This window comes from Podarcis liolepis (genome assembly GCF_965112155.1).
Source record: "Podarcis liolepis genome assembly, chromosome: 1".
Lineage (NCBI taxonomy): Eukaryota > Metazoa > Chordata > Lepidosauria > Squamata > Lacertidae > Podarcis > Podarcis liolepis.
The window spans coordinates 12,706,251-12,727,766 of record NC_139554.1 but is presented as its reverse complement, the minus strand read 5'-3'; the positions used below and the strand labels follow the sequence as shown (position 1 = coordinate 12,727,766).

The 21,516-nt window shown below is 46.2% G+C and overlaps 1 protein-coding gene across 8 annotated transcripts in view; it reads left to right on the top strand.

Annotated features, from left to right (window-relative positions):
* AHNAK2 (AHNAK nucleoprotein 2) overlaps window positions 1-19,574 on the top strand; it is a 98,601-nt gene extending 79,027 nt beyond the window's left edge. Inside the window, exons 9-14 of one of the 8 annotated variants that reach the window (XM_083516541.1) lie at window positions 639-1,145; window positions 1,869-1,922; window positions 3,339-4,208; window positions 5,655-6,362; window positions 7,071-7,592; window positions 8,301-19,574. In XM_083516541.1, the coding sequence (XP_083372667.1) occupies window positions 639-1,145; window positions 1,869-1,922; window positions 3,339-4,208; window positions 5,655-6,362; window positions 7,071-7,592; window positions 8,301-17,033 (11,394 nt within the window). In that variant the 3' untranslated portion in view covers window positions 17,034-19,574. Of the gene's footprint in view, window positions 1-638; window positions 1,923-2,531; window positions 2,953-3,338; window positions 4,209-4,383; window positions 6,363-6,869; window positions 7,593-8,300 lie in introns of all 8 variants that reach the window. The other 7 variants (XM_083516538.1, XM_083516539.1, XM_083516540.1 and 4 more) reach the window with 7 other exon arrangements.
* The last annotated feature ends 1,942 nt before the right edge of the window (window positions 19,575-21,516 follow it).

Below are 21,516 nucleotides of genomic sequence, written 5' to 3'. Positions count from 1 at the left end.
TGAAGTTCATAGCACCTGACATAAAGATTCCAAAGGGAGAAGCTTCTTTGGAAATGAAGGCTCCAGACCTAAAGCTTGAGGCACCATCGGCTGATATTGATGTAGGTGGCATTGAAGCGAAGCTGGAGGGCACCGACAGTAAATTTAAGATGCCAAAACTTCAAATGCCCAAGTTTGGAATGTCACTTCCCAAGGGGAAAGCCGCTGCAGAGGGAGAAATCACCTTACCTTCTGTGGACGTGGATATCTCCAAACCAGAACTGAAAGGGGAAGTGACCCTGCCCTCTGTGGGCATTGAGACTGACGTGAAATTGCCCGAAGCTGAAATGAAGGCACCTAGTGTGGAGTTGGAGGTCTCTGAGAAGGGCAAAATCAAAATGCCAAGTGTCAAGGTCCCAAAAATAAAAACTCCTCAAGTGGGAGTCTCACTGCCCAAGATTGAGGCAGACATCTCTGCTCCCAAAGCAAAAGTGGAAATTCCAGAAGCAGAGGTCTCTGTTAAGGTACCTGATGCAGAAGGCAGCATCGAGGGTGGAGGGATGAAAATACACATGCCAAAGTTCAAGATGCCCAGCATGGGTTTCTCCAAACCAGAGATCAAAGGTCCCAAAGTCGATGTGGACGTCAGCGCAGCCAAGGTTGACATTGCTCTTCCGGACGTCAGTGTAACCAAGCCTGAGATCAAAGCAGGTGACATTTCAGCAGACATCAGCCTTTCAGCACCTGACGTGAAGTTTCCAAAGGGGGAGGCTTCCTTGGAACTGAAGGCTCCAGACCTAAACGTTGAGGCACCTTCAGCAGATGTCACTCTAGGTGGAGTTGAAGCGAAGCTGGAGGGCACCGACACTAAATTTAAGATGCCAAAATTCCAAATGCCCAAGTTCGGAATGTCACTTCCCAAAGGGAAAGCTGTTGCAGAGGGAGAAATCACCTTACCTTCCGTGGAAGTGGATATCTCCAAACCAGAACTGAAAGGGGAAGTGACCCTGCCCTCTGTGGGCATCGAGACTGACGTGAAATTGCCCGCATCTGAAATGAAGGCACCTAGTGTGGAGTTGGAGGTCGCTGAGAAGGGCAAAATCAAAATGCCTGATGTTAAAATGCCCAAAATGAAGACTCCTCAAGTGGGAGTCTCACTGCCCAAGGTTGAGGCAGACATCTCGGTTCCCAAAGCAAAAATGGAAATTCCAGAGGCAGAGGTCTCTGTTAAGGTGCCTGAAGCAGAAGGCAGCATCGAGGGTGGCGGAATGAAAATGCACATGCCAAAGTTCAAGATGCCCGGCATGGGTTTCTCCAAACCAGAGATCAAAGGTCCCAAAGTCGATGTGGACGTCAGCGCACCCAAGGTTGACATTGCTCTTCCAGACCTCAGTGTAACCAAGCCTGAGATCAAAGCAGGTGACATTTCAGCAGACATGAAGTTCACAGCACCTGACGTACAGTTTCCAAAGGGAGAGGCTTCCTTGGAACAGAAGGCTCCATACTTTAAGGTTGAGGCACCATCGGCGGATGTCACTCTAGGCGGAGTTGAAGCGAAGCTGGAGGGCACCGACGCTAAATTTAAGATGCCAAAACTACAGATGCCCAAGTTTGGAATGTCACTTCCCAAGGGGAAAACCACTGCAGAGGGAGAAATCACCTTACCTTCTGTGGACGTGGATATCTCCAAACCAGAACTGAAAGGGGAAGTGACCCTGCCCTCTGTGGGCATTGAGACTGACGTGAAATTGCCCAAAGCTGAAATGAAGGCACCTAGTGTGGAGTTGGAGGTCTCTGAGAAGGGCAAAATCAAAATGCCTGATGTCAAAATGCCAAGCGTCAAGGTCCCAAAAATAAAACCTCCTCAAGTGGGTGTCTCGCTGCCAAAGGTTGAGGCAGACATCTCTGTTCCCAAAGCAAAAATGGAAATTCCAGAGGCAGAGGTCTCTGTTAAAGTGCCTGAAGCAGAAGGCAGCATCGAGGGTGGCGGAATGAAAATACACATGCCAAAGTTCAAGATGCCCAGCATGGGTTTCTCCAAACCAGAGATCAAAGGTCCCAAAGTTGATGTGGACATCAGCGCACCCAAGGTTGACATTGCTCTTCCGGACGTCAGTATAACCAAGCCTGAGATCAAAACAGGCGACATTTCAGCAGACATGAAGTTCATAGCACCTGACATAAAGATTCCAAAGGGAGAAGCTTCTTTGGAAATGAAGGCTCCAGACCTAAAGCTTGAGGCACCATCGGCTGATATTGATGTAGGTGGCATTGAAGCGAAGCTGGAGGGCACCGACAGTAAATTTAAGATGCCAAAACTCCAAATGCCCAAGTTTGGAATGTCACTTCCCAAGGGGAAAGCCGCTGCAGAGGGAGAAATCACCTTACCTTCTGTGGACGTGGATATCTCCAAACCAGAACTGAAAGGGGAAGTGACCCTGCCCTCTGTGGGCATTGAGACTGACGTGAAATTGCCCGCATCTGAAATGAAGGCACCTAGTGTGGAGTTGGAGGTCGCTGAGAAGGGCAAAATCAAAATGCCAAGTGTCAAGGTCCCAAAAATAAAAACTCCTCAAGTGGGAGTCTCACTGCCCAAGATTGAGGCAGACATCTCTGCTCCCAAAGCAAAAGTGGAAATTCCAGAAGCAGAGGTCTCTGTTAAGGTACCTGATGCAGAAGGCAGCATCGAGGGTGGAGGGATGAAAATACACATGCCAAAGTTCAAGATGCCCAGCATGGGTTTCTCCAAACCAGAAATCAAAGGTCCCAAAGTCGATGTAGACGTCAGCGCACCCAAGGTTGACATTGCTCTTCCGGACGTCAGTGTAACCAAGCCTGAGATCAAAGCAGGTGACATTTCAGCAGACATCAGCCTTTCAGCACCTGACGTGAAGTTTCCAAAGGGGGAGGCTTCCTTGGAGCTGAAGGCTCCAGACCTAAACGTTGAGGCACCTTCAGCAGATGTCACTCTAGGTGGAGTTGAAGCGAAGCTGGAGGGCACCGACGCTAAATTTAAGATGCCAAAATTCCAAATGCCCAAGTTCGGAATGTCACTTCCCAAAGGGAAAGCTGTTGCAGAGGGAGAAATCACCTTACCTTCCGTGGAAGTGGATATCTCCAAACCAGAACTGAAAGGGGAAGTGACCCTGCCCTCTGTGGGCATCGAGACTGACGTGAAATTGCCCGCATCTGAAATGAAGGCACCTAGTGTGGAGTTGGAGGTCGCTGAGAAGGGCAAAATCAAAATGCCTGATGTCAAAATGCCCAAAATGAAGACTCCTCAAGTGGGAGTCTCACTGCCCAAGGTTGAGGCAGACATCTCGGTTCCCAAAGCAAAAGTGGAAGTTCCAAAAGCAGAGGTCTCTGTTATGGTGCCTGATGCAGAAGGCAGCATTGAGGGTGGCGGAATGAAAATACACATGCCAAAGTTCAAGATGCCCAGCATGGGTTTCTCCAAACCAGAGATCAAAGGTCCCAAAGTCGATGTGGACATCAGCGCACCCAAGGTTGACATTGCTCTTCCGGACGTCAGTGTAACCAAGCCTGAAATCAAAGCAGGTGACATTTCAGCAGACATGAAGTTCACAGCACCTGACGTACAGTTTCCAAAGGGGGAGGCTTCCTTAGAACTGCAGGCTCCAGACTTTAAGGTTGAGGCACCATCGGCTGATATTGATGTAGGTGGCATTGAAGCGAAGCTGGAGGGTACGGACAGTAAATTTAAGATGCCCAAATTCCAAATGCCCAAGTTTGGAACGTCACTTCCCAAGGGGAAAGCCGCTGCAGAGGGAGAAATCACCTTACCTTCTGTGGAAGTGGATATCTCCAAACCAGAACTGAAAGGGGAAGTGACCCTGCCCTCTGTGGGCATCGAGACTGATGTGAAATTGCCAGGAGCTGAAATGAAGGCACCTAGTGTGGAGTTGGAGGTTGCTGAGAAGGGCAAAATCAAAATGCCTGACGTCAAAATGCCAAGCATGAAGGTCCCTGAGCTGAAGACTCCTCAAGTGGGAGTATCGCTGCCAAAGGTTGAGGGAGACATCTCTGTTCCCAAAGCAAAAGTTGAAATTCCAAAAGCAGAGGTCTCTGTTAAGGTGCCTGATGCAGAAGGGAGAATCGAGGGTGGAGGGATGAAAATACACATGCCAAAGTTCAAGATGCCCAGCATAGGTTTCTCCAAACCAGAGATCAAAGGTCCCAAAGTCGATGTGGACATCAGCGCACCCAAGGTTGACATTGCTCTTCCGGACGTCAGTATAACCAAGCCTGAGATCAAAACAGGCGACATTTCAGCAGACATGAAGTTCATAGCACCTGACATAAAGATTCCAAAGGGAGAAGCTTCTTTGGAAATGAAGGCTCCAGACCTAAAGCTTGAGGCACCATCGGCTGATATTGATGTAGGTGGCATTGAAGCGAAGCTGGAGGGCACCGACAGTAAATTTAAGATGCCAAAACTTCAAATGCCCAAGTTTGGAATGTCACTTCCCAAGGGGAAAGCCGCTGCAGAGGGAGAAATCACCTTACCTTCTGTGGACGTGGATATCTCCAAACCAGAACTGAAAGGGGAAGTGACCCTGCCCTCTGTGGGCATTGAGACTGACGTGAAATTGCCCGCATCTGAAATGAAGGCACCTAGTGTGGAGTTGGAGGTCTCTGAGAAGGGCAAAATCAAAATGCCTGATGTCAAAATGCCAAGTGTCAAGGTCCCAAAAATAAAAACTCCTCAAGTGGGAGTCTCACTGCCCAAGATTGAGGCAGACATCTCTGCTTCCAAAGCAAAAGTGGAAATTCCAGAAGCAGAGGTCTCTGTTAAGGTACCTGATGCAGAAGGCAGCATCGAGGGTGGAGGGATGAAAATACACATGCCAAAGTTCAAGATGCCCAGCATGGGTTTCTCCAAACCAGAGATCAAAGGTCCCAAAGTCGATGTGGACGTCAGCGCACCCAAGGTTGACATTGCTCTTCCAGACGTCAGTGTAACCAAGCCTGAGATCAAAGCAGGTGACATTTCAGCAGACATCAGCCTTTCAGCACCTGACGTGAAGTTTCCAAAAGGAGGGGCTTCCTTGGAACTGAAGGCTCCAGACCTAAACGTTGAGGCACCTTCAGCAGATGTCACTCTAGGTGGAGTTGAAGCGAAGCTGGAGGGCACCGACACTAAATTTAAGATGCCAAAATTCCAAATGCCCAAGTTCGGAATGTCACTTCCCAAAGGGAAAGCTGTTGCAGAGGGAGAAATCACCTTACCTTCCGTGGAAGTGGATATCTCCAAACCAGAACTGAAAGGGGAAGTGACCCTGCCCTCTGGGGCCATTGAGACTGACGTGAAATTGCCTGGAGCTGAAATGAAGGCACCTAGTGTGGAGTTGGAGGTCGCTGAGAAGGGCAAAATCAAAATGCCTGATGTCAAAATGCCAAGCGTCAAGGTCCCAAAAATAAAAACTCCTCAAGTGGGAGTCTCACTGCCCAAGATTGAGGCAGACATCTCTGCTCCCAAAGCAAAAGTGGAAATTCCAGAAGCAGAGGTCTCTGTTAAGGTACCTGATGCAGAAGGCAGCATCGAGGGTGGAGGGATGAAAATACACATGCCAAAGTTCAAGATGCCCAGCATGGGTTTCTCCAAACCAGAAATCAAAGGTCCAAAAGCTGATATGGACATCAGCGCACCCAAGGTTGACATTGCTCTTCCGGACGTCAGTGTAACCAAGCCTGAGATCAAAGCAGGTGACATTTCAGCAGACATGAAGTTCACAGGACCTGACGTACAGTTTCCAAAGGGGGAGGCTTCCTTGGAACTGAAGGCTCCAGACCTAAAGCTTGAGGCACCATCGGCGGATGTCACTCTAGGCGGAGTTGAAGCTAAGCTGGAGGGTACGGACAGTAAATTTAAGATGCCAAAATTCCAAATGCCCAAGTTTGGAATGTCACTTCCCAAGGGGAAAGCTGTTGCAGAGGGAGAAATCACCTTACCTTCTGTGGAAGTGGATATCTCCAAACCAGAACTGAAAGGGGAAGTGACCCTGCCCTCTGTGGGCATCGAGACTGACGTGAAATTGCCCGCATCTGAAATGAAGGCTCCAAGTGTGGAGTTGGAGGTTGCTGAGAAGGGCAAAATCAAAATGCCTGATGTTAAAATGCCCAAAATGAAGACTCCTCAAGTGGGAGTCTCACTGCCCAAGGTTGAGGCAGACATCTCGGTTCCCAAAGCAAAAATGGAAATTCCAGAGGCAGAGGTCTCTGTTAAGGTGCCTGAAGCAGAAGGCAGCATCGAGGGTGGAGGGATGAAAATGCACATGCCAAAGTTCAAGATGCCCGGCATGGGTTTCTCCAAACCAGAGATCAAAGGTCCCAAAGTCGATGTGGACGTCAGCGCACCCAAGGTTGACATTGCTCTTCCGGACGTCACTGTAACAAAACCTGAGATCAAAACAGGCGACATTTCAGCAGACATGAAGTTCACAGGACCTGACGTACAGTTTCCAAAGGGAGAAGCTTCTTTGGAAATGAAGGCTCCAGACCTAAAGCTTGAGGCTCCATCGGCTGATATTGATGTAGGTGGCATTGAAGCGAAGCTGGCGGGCACCGACAGTAAATTTAAGATGCCAAATCTCCAAATGGCCAAGTTTGGAATGTCACTTCCCAAGGGGAAAGCCGCTGTAGAGGGAGAAATCACCTTACCTTCTGTAGACGTGGATGTTTCCAAACCAGAACTGAAAGGGGAAGTGACCCTGCCCTCTGTGGGCATTGAGACTGACGTGAAATTGCCCGCATCTGAAATGAAGGCACCTAGTGTGGAGTTGGAGGTCTCTGAGAAGGGCAAAATCAAAATGCCAAGTGTCAAGGTCCCAAAAATAAAAACTCCTCAAGTGGGAGTCTCACTGCCCAAGATTGAGGCAGACATCTCTGCTCCCAAAGCAAAAGTGGAAATTCCAGAAGCAGAGGTCTCTGTTAAGGTACCTGATGCAGAAGGCAGCATCGAGGGTGGAGGGATGAAAATACACATGCCAAAGTTCAAGATGCCCAGCATGGGTTTCTCCAAACCAGAAATCAAAGGTCCAAAAGCTGATATGGACATCAGCGCACCCAAGGTTGACATTGCTCTTCCGGACGTCAGTGTAACCAAGCCTGAGATCAAAGCAGGTGACATTTCAGCAGACATGAAGTTCACAGGACCTGACGTACAGTTTCCAAAGGGGGAGGCTTCCTTGGAACTGAAGGCTCCAGACCTAAAGCTTGAGGCACCATCGGCGGATGTCACTCTAGGCGGAGTTGAAGCTAAGCTGGAGGGTACGGACAGTAAATTTAAGATGCCAAAATTCCAAATGCCCAAGTTTGGAATGTCACTTCCCAAGGGGAAAGCCACTGCAGAGGGAGAAATCACCTTACCTTCTGTGGAAGTGGATATCTCCAAACCAGAACTGAAAGGGGAAGTGACCCTGCCCTCTGTGGCCATTGAGACTGACGTGAAATTGCCAGGAGCTGAAATGAAGGCACCTAGTGTGGAGTTGGAGGTTGCTGAGAAGGGCAAAATCAAAATGCCTGATGTCAAAATGCCAAGCGTCAAAGTTCCCAAAATGAAGACTCCTCAAGTGGGTGTCTCACTGCCCAAGGTTGAAGCAGACATCTCTGTTCCCAAAGCAAAAATGGAAATTCCAGAGGCAGAGGTCTCTGTTAAAGTGCCTGAAGCAGAAGGCAGCATCGAGGGTGGCGGAATGAAAATACACATGCCAAAGTTCAAGATGCCCAGCATGGGTTTCTCCAAACCAGAGATCAAAGGTCCCAAAGTCGATGTGGACGTCAGCGCACCCAAGGTTGACATTGCTTTTCCTGACGTCAGTATAACCAAGCCTGAAATCAAAGCAGGTGACATTTCAGCAGACATGAAGTTCACAGGACCTGACGTACAGTTTCCAAAGGGGGAGGCTTCCTTAGAACTGAAGGCTCCAGACTTTAAGGTTGAGGCACCATCGGCTGATATTGATGTAGGTGGCATTGAAGCGAAGCTGGAGGGTACGGACACTAAATTTAAGATGCCAAAATTCCAAATGCCCAAGTTTGGAATGTCACTTCCCAAGGGGAAAGCCGCTGCAGAGGGAGAAATCACCTTACCTTCTGTGGACGTGGATATCTCCAAACCAGAACTGAAAGGGGAAGTGACCCTGCCCTCTGTGGGCATTGAGACTGACGTGAAATTGCCCGAAGCTGAAATGAAGGCACCTAGTGTGGAGTTGGAGGTCTCTGAGAAGGGCAAAATCAAAATGCCAAGTGTCAAGGTCCCAAAAATAAAAACTCCTCAAGTGGGAGTCTCACTGCCCAAGATTGAGGCAGACATCTCTGCTCCCAAAGCAAAAGTGGAAATTCCAGAAGCAGAGGTCTCTGTTAAGGTACCTGATGCAGAAGGGAGAATCGAGAGTGGAGGGATGAAAATACACATGCCAAAGTTCAAGATGCCCAGCATAGGTTTCTCCAAACCAGAAATCAAAGGTCCCAAAGTCGATGTGGAAGTCAGCGCCCCCAAGTTTGACATTGCTCTTCCAGACGTCAGTGTAACCAAGCCTGAGATCAAAGCAGGTGACATTTCAGCAGACATCAGCCTTTCAGCACCTGACGTGAAGTTTCCAAAAGGAGAGGCTTCCTTGGAGCTGAAGGCTCCAGACCTCAATGTTGAGGCACCATCAGCAGATGTCCATCTAGGTGGAGTTGAAGCGAAGCTGGAGAGCAGCGATGCTAAATTTAAGATGCCAAAATTCCAAATGCCCAAGTTTGGAATGTCACTTCCCAAGGGGAAAGCTGTTGCAGAGGGAGAAATCACCTTACCTTCTGTGGAAGTGGATATCTCCAAACCAGAACTGAAAGGGGAAGTGACCCTGCCCTTTGTGGGGATCGAGACTGACGGGAAATTGCCTGGAGCTGAAATGAAGGCACCTAGTGTGGAGTTGGAGGTCGCTGAGAAGGGCAAAATCAAAATGCCTGATGTCAAAATGCCCAAAATGAAGTCTCCTCAAGTGGGAGTCTCACTGCCCAAGGTTGAGGCAGACATCTCGGTTCCCAAAGCAAAAATGGAAATTCCAGTGGCAGAGGTCTCTGTTAAGGTGCCTGATGCAGAAGGCAGCATCGAGGGTGGCGGAATGAAAATACACATGCCAAAGTTCAAGACGCCGAGCATGGGTTTCTCCAAACCAGAAATCAAAGGTCCCAAAGTCGATGTGGACGTCAGCGCACCCAAGGTTGACATTGCTCTTCCGGACGTCAGTGTAACCAAGCCTGAAATCAAAGCAGGTGACATTTCAGCAGACATGAAGTTCACAGGACCTGACGTACAGTTTCCAAAGGGGGACACTTCCTTGGAACTGAAGGCTCCAGACGTGAAGGTTGAGGCACCACTAGTTGATGTTGATTTGGGAGGTGTTGAGACAAAGGTGGAAGGCATGGACAGTAAATTTAAAAGGCCTAAATTCCAAATGCCCAAGTTTGGAATTTCATTTCCCAAAGGTAAAGCCAGTGTAGATGGCATAGGCACCCTACCTTCTGTGGAAGTAGATGTCTCCATACCAGAACAGAAAGGCGAAGTCATACTGCCCTCTATGAGCATCGAGACAGATTTGAAATTGCAAGGAGTTGAAATACGGGCACCTAGTGCGGAATTGGAGGTCTCTGAGAAAGGAAAAATCAAAGTGCCCGATGTCAAAATGCCAAGCGTCAAGGTCCCCAAAATGAGGACTCCTCAGGTGGGAGTCTCACTGCCAAAAGTCCAAGCAGACATCTCTCTTCCCACAGCAGCAATGGAGAATCCAGAGGCTTCCGCATCTGTTAATGTGCCTCATGCAGAAAGTAGCATTAAGAGTGGCGGGATGAAAATGCACATGCCAAAGTTCAAGATGCCCAGCATGGGTTTTTCCAAACCAGAAATCAAAGGTCCCAAAGTCGATGTGGACGTCAGCGCACCCAAGGTTGACATTGCTCTTCCAGATGTCAGTGTAACCAAGCCTGAAATCAAATCAGGTGACATTTCAGCAGACATGAAGTTCACAGCACCTGACATAAAGATTCCACAGGGGGAAGCTTCCTTGGAACTGAAGGCTCCAGACCTAAACATTGAGGCACCATCGGCAGATGTCGCTCTAGGTGGAGTTGAAGCGAAGCTGGAGGGCACTGACACTAAATTTAAGATGCCAAAATTCCAAATGCCCAAGTTTGGAATGTCACTTCCCAAGGGGAAAGCCACTGCAGAGGGAGAAATCACCTTACCTTCTGTGGAAGTGGATATCTCCAAACCAGAACTGAAAGGGGAAGTGACCCTGCCCTCTGTGGGCATCGAGACTGATGTTAAATTGCCCGGAGCTGAAATGAAGGCACCAAGTGTGGAGTTGGATGTGGCTGAGAAGGGCAAAATCAAAAAGCCTGATGTCAAAATGCCAAGCGTCAAAGTTCCCAAGCTGAAGACTCCTCAAGTGGGAGTCTCGCTGCCGAAGGTTGAAGCAGACATCTCTGTTCCCAAAGCAAAAGTGGAAATTCCAGAGGCAGAGGTCTCTGTTAAAGTGCCTGATGCAGAAGGCAGCATCGAGGGTGGCGGAATGAAAATACACATGCCAAAGTTCAAGATGCCCAGCATAGGTTTCTCCAAACCAGAAATCAAATTTCCGAAAGTCGATGTGGACATCAGCGCACCCAAAGTTGACATGGATCTTCCAGACGTCAGTGTAACCAAGCCTGAGATCAAAGCAGGTGACATGTCAGCAGACATCAGCCTTTCAGCACCTGACGTGAAGTTTCCAAAAGGAGAGGCTTCCTTGGAACTGAAGGCTCCAGACCTAAATGTCGAGGCACCATCGGCAGATGTCGCTCTAGGTGGAGTTGAAGTGAAGCTGGAGGGCACCGACACTAAATTTAAGATGCCAAAATTCCAAATGCCCAAGTTCGGAATGTCACTTCCCAAAGGGAAAGCCACTGCAGAAGGAGAAATCACCTTACCTTCTGTGGAAGTGGATATCTCCAAACCAGAACTGAAAGGGGAAGTGACCCTGCCCTCTGTGGCCATTGAGACTGATGTGAAATTGTCTGGAGCGGAAATGAAGGCACCTAGTGTGGAGTTGGAAGTCACTGAGAATGGCAAGATCAAAATGCCTGATGTCAAAATGCCAAGAGTTAAGGTTCCCAAAATGAAGACTCCTCAAGTGGGAGTCTCACTGCCCAAGATTGAGGCAGACATCTCTGCTCCCAAAGCAAAAGTGGAAATTCCAGAGGCAGAGGTCTCTGTTAAGGTACCTGATGCAGAAGGCAGCATCGAGGGTGGAGGGATGAAAATACACATGCCAAAGTTTAAGATGCCCAGCATGGGTTTCTCAAAACCAGAGATCAAAGGTCCGAAAGTCGATGTGGACATCAGTGCACCCAAGGTTGACATTGCTCTTCCAGACGTCAGTGTAACTAAGCCTGAGCTCAAAGCAGGCGACATTTCAGCAGACATCAGCCTTTCAGCACCTGACATGAAGTTTCCAAAAGGAGAGGCTTCCTTGGAACTGAAGGATCCAGACCTAAATGTCGAGGCACCATCGGCAGATGTCCATCTAGGTGGAGTTGAAGCGAAGCTGGATAGTACGGACAGTAAATTTAAGATGCCAAAATTCCAAATGCCGAAGTTTGGAATGTCACTTCCCAAGGGGAAAGCCGCTGTAGAGGGAGAAGTCAGCTTACCTTCCGTGGAAGTGGATATCTCCAAACCAGAACTGAAAGGGGAAGTGACCTTGCCCTCTGTGGGCATCGAGACTGATGTGAAATTGCCTGGAGCTGAAATGAAGGCACCTAGTGTGGAGTTGGAGGTCGCTGAGAAGGGCAAAATCAAAATGCCTGATGTCAAAATGCCAAGCGTCAAAGTTCCCAAGCTGAAGACTCCTCAAGTGGGAGTCTCGCGGCCAAAGGTTGAAGCAGACATCTCCCTTCCCAAAGCAAAAGTGGAAGTTCCAGAGGCAGAGGTCTCTGTTAAGGTGCCTGATGCAGAAGGGAGAATTGAGAGTGGAGGGATGAAAATACACATGCCAAAGTTCAAGATGCCGAGCATGGGTTTCTCCAAACCAGAAATCAAAGGTCCCAAAGTCGATGTGGACGTCAGCGCACCCAAGGTTGACATTGCTCTTCCGGACGTCAGTGTAACCAAGCCTGAGATGAAGGCAGGGGATATTTCAGCAGATATCAAGTTCTCTGCACCTGATGTGAATATTCCAAAGGGGGAGACTTCCTTGGAACTGAGAGCTTCAGACCTACAAATAGAGGTACCTTCTGCTGAGATTACTCTGGATGGTGCTGCCAAAGCGAAAGGTGCAGATGAGGAGATCACTTTTCCATCTGTGGATATTTCTGTTCCAAAATCAGATGCTGACATCCAAGTACCAGATTCAGAAGGCAAAAATATTAAACGTGAAAGCTATGAAAAAGAAATTGTTGAAAAAGAAAGCAAATTTAAAATGCCAAAATTCAAGCTTCCATCATTTAGCTGGTCTCCAAAGAAAGAAGCAAGTGTTTCTACTGATATTTATGCAAATTTAGAAGATCCCTCAGTTCCAGTTCCAACAGGTGATATTGAATCTGAATTAACACTCACTGTAGAGGAAGGTGAAGTCCACATTGAAGACCTAGGGGGACATATATCTTTTGATAAAGACAGTGAGAAAACCAAAATCAGAAGGCCTCATTTTAGCATGCCAAAGATATCCCTTCCAAAAATGAAAAGTCATAAAGCAGAAATATCTGTACCACAGTTGCATGCTGACATGACAGTATCTACAATAGAGGATGAAGGAAAGATGTCACTACAAATGCGGGATACAGATATCAGTGGTAGTGATTCTAGAAAAGGCATTAAAATGCCCGAAGTTAAGCTTCCAAGCCTAGAACTTTCCAAACCAGAACTTAAAGTTCCAAAAATGGACATGGAAATCAGCTTACCTGAAAGTGATGTCAAACTTTCTATACCTGATGCCAGTCTTTCAGAAGCAGAATTAAAATCACTTGATGTTGGTGATAATGTTAGTAAAACAATGGCAGAAATTAAAGTCCCTGTGGTGAAAGGCCTAGAAGTAGGAGTTGAAGGACCGTCCACTGATATCTCTGTAGATGGAACAGAGATAAAAACTGAAGGAATGGATGGGAAGATGAAAAGGCCTAAATTCCAAAGGCCTAAATTTGGAATCTCATTTTCTAAAGGAAAAACTCCAGACACCGAGATTAGTTTACCATCTGAAGATGCAAAAGTTCCTCAGTTGAAAACGACTGCAGATATTGCAGATATTGCAGTAGAGGCTCCAACACTTGAAGGAGAAGGTGACTTAGCTGGTACAGGAAAAACCGGCCCCGAAGGGAAAATTAAAATGCCCCCAATCCCTAGAGCCGACATGAAGATTCCAGCAATAGACATAAAATTACCATCAGTGGGTCTTTCTGTGGCACAGCCAGAGACGGAGGCTCAAGATTTGGTTGCTGCAGCAAAAGATGCTAAATTTGAGGGAGATATAAAGACTGGAAGTATAGATGCAGAAGAAAAAGAAGGGCATTTCAAAATGCCAAAATTCAAATTGCCATCATTTAATTGGTCACCTAAAAAGGAAGCAAGTCTTAAGACTACTGCAAAGGAACCTCTGGAAGAACCTAAATTGACTATCTTATCAGATGATACAGATGCAGAACTAACAGCAGTTCTGTCAGAAGATCAAGAAGTCCACATGGAGCTAGATGCTGAAATAGCTACAAAAAAAGGTCAGATGAAAAGGCCTCATTTTAATATGCCCAAAATCTCCCTTCACAGGCCAAAGCTACCAAAATCGCAGGGTAGCCTGCCAAAAGTGGAGGCGGATATTACTGTGGAAAGAGAAGGGGCTTTGGTACACATACCTGATATAGAGAGCAGTTTTACCACACAGAAAGAAGAAGAAACTGAAATATGCATAAAAATGCCAAAGGGCACATCAAAAGTGGAAATCAAAGCTCCCCAAGTAGATACCGATATTAAAGTTGATATTAAGGAGCCCACCATAGATAGTTCAGTTGAACTGAAAAGTGCAGAAATAGGATCTGAAGGTGAAATCAATGTGGATAGTGGAAGTATGAAAACTGATGTTGCGGAGGGCACAATTAGAATGCTAAAACTCCAAATGCCAAAGTTTGGAATTTCGGTTCCAGAAGGAAAATTGCCAGAGACTGGGGTCACCTTACCCGAAATGGAAACTGAAGTTTCTCATCTACAAGCAACAAAAGACTTTGAGAGACTTTGCAGCGAAGCTCCAACCTTGGAAGTAAAAGCTGAACCTGCTGATGCAGGAATAAAGGTGTCAGCTGGAGAAATACAGCTGCCCGGAGTTGACATTGAAGTATCTGACATATCTGTTCTCAGCCCTGCTGAGCAGGATGCAAAAGAACAAGGAGAACATGAAGCAAAGTCTGGAGAGAGTCAAACTGAGGAGTCTCCAGGTTGGTTTAAAATGCCAAAGTTTAGGATGCCTTCATTTGGCCGATCATCTTCAAAGGGGAAAAAAGGTGATGCTGAAGGAGATGGCAGTACAGGAAAAGCTCCTCTTGCTGAAGTAGAAATAAAAGCTCCTGAATTGGCAACCCAGTCTCCCCATGTGGTTAGTGAATTGTATTCTGGACAGGACATTTTAGAAGGCAAAGTCATGTTTCCTCAGGAGGACATTACAAAAGATGGAGTTTCAATACAGAAGGAAAAGGACTTCAGAACTGGCCTGTTAATGGGGGAAGGCAGTTTTTCACAGGCCTCAGGAAAAGCTGATGATACAATAAGTCCCCTGGGGTCTAAAACTTATGCTGATGTAGTTAAGCAAGGTGCTGAAGGACAGATTATACAGATACATAAAACTTCATCCACTGCCCCCACATCAGAAATCAGTGTACCAAATGTGGATATTGACATGACAGTGGCTGAGACATATGCCACTAAAATTACTGTGGCTGGAACAGAGGAAAAAGTTGTTGCTATCATTACAGAGGCAAACGTCGCTGAGCAAAGCCCTGATGCAAAGACTGAAAAGGAGAGCCAAATAAAATCACCCAAAAAGGATATTCAAGGAAAAGAAAGCATATTCAAAATGCCAAAGTTCAGTGTACCTTCTTTTGGATGGTCAACCACAAAAACCACCAAGAAAGTTGATGATGCTACATCTGACTTGCAAGAGCCTGATGTTAGACCACCAGAAGTTAGAATGGATGTTTCAGTCACTGATGAAGACTTTGAAATAATAGAGTACCCAATAGAAGGCTTTGAAAAAGATATGCCCATGGAAGGAGAAGTGAAAGCAGAAGGGACAGATGGCTCAAGTAAAACAAAACCATCAAAATTCAAGATGCCAAAGTTTGGCAGTTTGCGTACCAAATCACGAAGTGCAGAAGTTGATGCTGATCCACCAAAAACAGAGGCTGAGGTGTCACTAGATAAAACTGAAGGACAGATATTTGGAATCCAGGCTCAAAAAGCAGAAGAGTTTGTTGACATGAAAAGTAGAAAATTCGACCTTGCGGAGAAACCAGGAGACACCACAGGCAAACAAGATTTTGAAGCTTCAGAGATAAATTTCCATATTCACAAACTTAAAATACCCAAGTTCACATACAGCACATCTGTAGCTGAAGGACAAGTGTTGACTTCAGAAGACACAACACACATGAAATGTGCTGCTACTGATACAGATGGTGATGGTGTCCCTCAACAAGAATTCAGAACTACATTCCTCGATAAGAAGGTAGAAGACATTGGTTGTAATATCCAGAAATCAACAGTCAGAATTACAACATTGTCTGACATCCAAAGAACACAAGTGGAAACTAAACTGCCATCTACAGATCCTTCTTTTGAGGAGACAACAACACTCATACAGAGGCCAATGGAATTCAACATTAAATTTCCTACAGAAAAAATAGACACCATGAACGGTAAAATCCAAAAATCAGTAGCTAAAATTACAACACTGACAGAACCAGATATTCAGACAACACAACTTGAGTGTAAACTCCCATCTACTGAGACATTTATTCAAAGTTCATCACTGCACATTGAAGGACCATACTTTGAAGGAAACGAAAAAAAGCTACAAGGTAAATCTGCGTTTGACTCCTGCGATTCTGAAAGTCAGGAATCTTTCTCAACTCAGATAGTGAGAGAATCAGAGATTCCTCCATCAGAAGTTCAAACTGCCACCTATGGGTTTTCTCTTTTAAAAGTGAAAATTCAGGAATCACTTGTGAACTTGGATATGCCAGTCAAACTGTCTTCCACAGAATATACGAGTGAAATGTTTGAGAGTAAAGATCACCAACCTTCAGGTGAAAAGGCAAGAGAAACAACACAAAAGACCAGCTTTGCTGAACTGAAAGTATCAGACAAAGGCCAAGAACTTACTGAAGAAGCATCTTCTACTACTAAGCTGACAAAGCTGAAAGCATTTGCAGTTGAAGTACAATCTTCTGATGAGTTTGCAGACAGTTCAATGATGTCTGAATCTGCTGTAGAAATTACCGAAGAAACTGAAGTTGCAAGTGCTGAAGAAGAGTCAACAACAGATCCAAAGGAAAAATCTGATAGTAAGAGATCTTCTGGCAGGTTTAAATTTTGGCTTCCAAGTCTTGGGTTTTCTTCCTCTGTTGATGACACAGGCGCAGATTCGAAACCTGAAGTTCAAAAACCATTTCAAGAAGAGACACAAGTCGAGGTCCCATCCACATCAGACAGTGACACTGCCAAACAAACTGAAAAAGCTGGGTGGTTTAGATTCCCTAAGTTAGGTTTTTCATCTCCAACAAAAAAGGGAAGGGAAACTGATAAAGTAGAAGAGACAGATCCAAAAGAAGAAAAACCTCAGGATGAGGAAAGTCCAACAGAAAAATCAGAAACTTTTTTTGATGCACAAGAATCCTTGCCACCTAATGAAACAGTCGCAGAGAGTGAAACCTCAGAGACCACAGCCATTGTTTCATCTTCCGCAAGAACTGAATTGATACTGCTAGAGAAAGGGAAAGCTCCACCCCAAAGCGTTCCTGAAGAGGCATAAAAATAAGATGGTTTCTTTTCCTTCAAAATTCAGGCATACATAAAAATGTGATGCAACACTTTTCTAGGCAGGTGAGAATTAGAAAACTCATTGCCTTCTTTCCAGCAAAAGAAAATAAAACATTACATTAAAAGGAGTGAAGAAATGTTTTGTTAAAAATTACAGTACTGTTTTCAAGCTCATTGAAATATAGAAAAATAGTTCCTAACAAAAACACTTGTTGCATGGGACATAAGGAAACAAAAATAGACAAAGGAAGCTACTGACAAGAGACATCCATAGTTCTAATGAAACCAACAAAGACCCTTTCTATTAATTTCCACAAGTGTTCCTTCTTCAGACCTACTTAGAGGAATAAAGACTGGACAAAAGTTTAAATATAATCATTTGAGAATCAAATCACAGCAATGATTTTGTTCTAGATTATTTGCAGAGTATTAGGAAGCTAGTGCTGGGAGAATTAGGAGACATATTTTCTTTTTTAGATTTTATTTTTTTAACTGTATTTCTGCTGCTATCTTATGAAAAGTATATATAAATATATTTTCATTATCTTTGAGCAATAGGCATATTTCAGGATTGTTTTGAAGCATAGACCAAATGGAAATAATACTGTAAATGTTACAATGCTTATTCTTCCTTTCCAGTCACGAAGCATCTTGCCAGTTTTCAAGACTATCAGTTAAACTGAAGTATTGGCACCTAAAAGACATTGCGTATCAGTCCTAAACATTTTGCAGAACAACATATGTAAATGTTACTTCTGAAATTTCTTTTTAATGACAAAGAATCTTAGCACCAGTGTCTTAAGATATATGTTAGCGTGCCTTTTGAAGTTTTATATATGTAAAATATCAGGACTAGCCAACATCTGGTCACCTGAGGTGAAAAGTAGCTATAAGAAAAATATTGCTTGCCTTCATGCTTGTCCTGTGGCAAGTTGGGTAAATGCATTTGCCACTGTACAGAAGAAGCAGTTTTAGCTATGCCCCTGCAAATCTTTTTTTCAAGCCTTTGCACTGGGGAGTCAAAAGCTGAACCCGGTACATGATGCACACAGCCAGTTTCCTACCGACTGGAGGCCAACAAACACAAAATTCCTGTGGCTACCATGCCTGTAACTGATTGCCTGAGCAGATCACATGTTTTATGGTGGATGCAGGATGAATACAAATGACTTACTATGTGAAAACTTGCCACGGTGCATATTTAATTGGTGCCTGCCAAGCGGCGAGAGTTTGACCCACACTCCCTCACATTTCTAATCAGGTAGAGAAATGCGGCAGAATCCCTCATGCAATTTTGCAAGACAAAACAAGCCTCTTCTGTTGTTCTTCTCTCATTATTGTGTGATGGGGGAGAGCCAGCTCAAGACATGTTACCTGAGGTGAAAGACAAGATGCCCCCCCTTCCCCTATTCCTCACACAGAAGCCAAGCAGACTGCCGACTGAACCTTACTGCAACACTGCCAGCAGGTAGAACAGTGCATCTGAGGGCAGAGGGCTCACCTACAGGGGACACAGGGCAATATTGTGGCACACACAGCTCTGTCCAACACCTTGCTGCTTGTCTCCACCACCTAGTATATGCCTGAGGCAATCGCTCCACTCTGCCTAATGGCAGAGCCAACCTTAGGGACCCTCCTGTACACATTTCGGCTGCCCGTGTGATTTCGAGCATTGGATTCGCCAGTGTTCTAAATTGTGCAAGGGATTCAGAAGGATCCCTGGCGCTGAAATATTTTTCTAAACGTGGAGGACAATGGTGTCAGTTGCCAGGTCATGACAGACTGGGTGGGGTAAGGTCCATGGGGTCATCCCCACTTCAGCCATATGAGGCATGAAGGGGGTTACAGTTGACGTGAAAATGCCTACATCATAAGTTATGACTTGCCAACCATAATCTGTATTCATTTGTTGACACTCATTCACCCCAGGGTGACTCATTCGCCCCAGTGTTGTTTTGTACCCTTCTGCTGAGCAGTAAAAGCAAACCCCCACAGGCCAGGTACAGATATGTAACCACATGATCACCAGTAATCACTCTCAGTCCAAAGACATGTGTTGGGCAGACCAAAGCCGTCACATTCATTAATCCATCTAACCATTCAAAAGCGGCATTCGTTGACTCCAATCTTAAGACAAGGGTCATAAGATCCAACTGTCTTGATAAAGAGAACCTTCTGACCACAACAGTACCCCTACAGAATGGGGGCTGAAGTGGCTTAAGGTGTGTACTTCAGTGTGACTGGATTGTAAACTGGCGTTCAAGTGACTTCAGAAATAAAACTTAATAGTCAGGCGTTTAGTGCTTGGATAAGAGATGGAAGGGAGCATATGTAAGTGGCTTTAACTTTCCTAAGGATATAGGTTGTAAATAGTTATTGTTTGCCTTTTGGATTATATGAATGCTTGCTACACGTATGCAGCCAACAAGATGGTACACACATGCCTGTGAAACATTGTGCTTATGTACGGCAATAATGTTGATTGTATCCTGGCAATGCTCCTCCTGATACAGAAATAAAAGTAGTACCATTAGTATTGTGATCGTCATTCTGATTCTGAAGAAATACTATCCATGCTAACATGCCGATGTGGCTATCTAAAATGTCTGGGAAAGTTGGGGGTTGGGGAATCTCTGGTTGTTTGGACTAGGATTCTGAGTTCATTTGCAAAAACAAACAAAACAAAACCCTAGAATGTCCCTGAGATGGAACTCCTTCCCTTCCATCTGCAGATTTGGGAATTATCTGCAAATCTGGAAATCTTCTCCTGCATTCAAGTTTAGCAGTCTGACAATGACTGTTAAGCCTGTACTGTAGATAAAGTCTGTAGGGGGACATGGGACAATTTCCAGAGTAGTAGGTGAAACTACTACTGTGCCATGTGAATTGCAGATGTCAGAAAATACCTGAGAACAACAAAACCTGAGTTGGGTGGGTAATTTGTCAGTCCTCTATTCTCTTGCCAGTTACAGCCCATTTATGTTGTGCCATAGATTTTAATGATAACTGCTTCAAGGTTATTTATTTGTTTATTACAATCAAGCCACATGTAAATCTTGTGACGTAAATAAGCGAATGATCGCTAGCCATCAGGGTCATTTTCCGGATTTAGAGAGTCCAGGGCAATATGCCAACTGGTCTTCCTCCCCACAAGGCAGTGTGGCACTGAGAAGCTAGAGGGAGTCAAATTGCCCTACCCACAGGGGTGGGCAAGTGACCGGGGTTGTTGTTGTTGCTGCACCGTGGAAGCTCAGGCCATTGGTGAACTCCCCCATGAAATTAGGGCCTTAGTAATGTCCAGCGGGTGGCACTGTGGGTTAAACCACAGAGGGCTTGCCAATCAGAAGGTCAGCGGTTCAAATCCCCACAACGGGGTGAGCTCCCATTGCTTGGTCCCTGCTCCTGCCAACCTAGCAGTTTGAAAGCACGTCACAGTGCAAGTAGATAAATAGGTACCACTCTGGCAGGAAGGTAAACGGCGTTTCCGTGCGCTGCTCTGGTTCGCCAGAAGTGGCTTAGTCATGCTGGCCACATGACCTGGAAGCTGTACGCCAGCTCCCTCGGCCAGTAAAGCAAGATACCGTATTTTTCTCTCTATAACACGCACCCGACCATAACACGCACGTAGTTTTCAGAGGAGGAAAATCCGTAGGCATGCCACCCGTAGGCATTCCCTCCATAACATGCACAGACATTTCCCCTTACTTTCTAGGAGGAAAAAAGTGAGTGTTATGGTGCAAAAAATACGGTAAGCGCCGCAACCCCAGAGTTGTCTGCAACTGGACCTAATGGTCAAGGGTCCCTTTACCTAATTTCCTGAAGATGTCAACCCCTGATGCAGCAGCAACAACAATTTAATGATATGCCAACCTTCTGACTGGGTTGCCCTGTGGCAGGGGTCGGCAAAAAATTTAGCCACAGGCCAGTCCACTGTTCCTCAGACCTTGTGGCAGGCTGGAGAAGCGGCACCGGGGAGGGGGAGCTGCAAGAATAGGCAAGGGGGGCAAGTAGTCCTCCTCCCCAGCCCCAGCTGCTGTGCTTACCTTCCCAGGGGCTGCCGCCACTGCTGTTTCTCGTGGGTAGGCAGAGGGAGCTTGTTCGCTCTGCTCTCTGGTCCACAGGAGCACCAGGGCAGTGGCGGCGGCGGTGGTGGAGGGAAGAGGGGCTGCTTAAAATGGTGCTCAGCCAGCTCAGCCCAGCCCCCTCCCTCCTCTAGGCAGGGCGGGGAGAAGCCAGGAAGAGGGAGGGAGGAGGTGCTGCCGCAGTGTGGGAGAGGGAGAGGGGGGAAAGGAATGGTGCGGGGGGGGATGGCGCAGCCCGAACGAACAGAATCCTCATACCGATCCACGGAGAGTCCGCCAGACAGATCCTGAAGGCAGTTGGGCCTGATCCGGCCTCCGGGCCTTCGTTTGCTGACCCCTGCCCTGTGGTGTTGATTAAAAAAGCTTTTTTAAAAAAGCCTTTAAAACCACAAA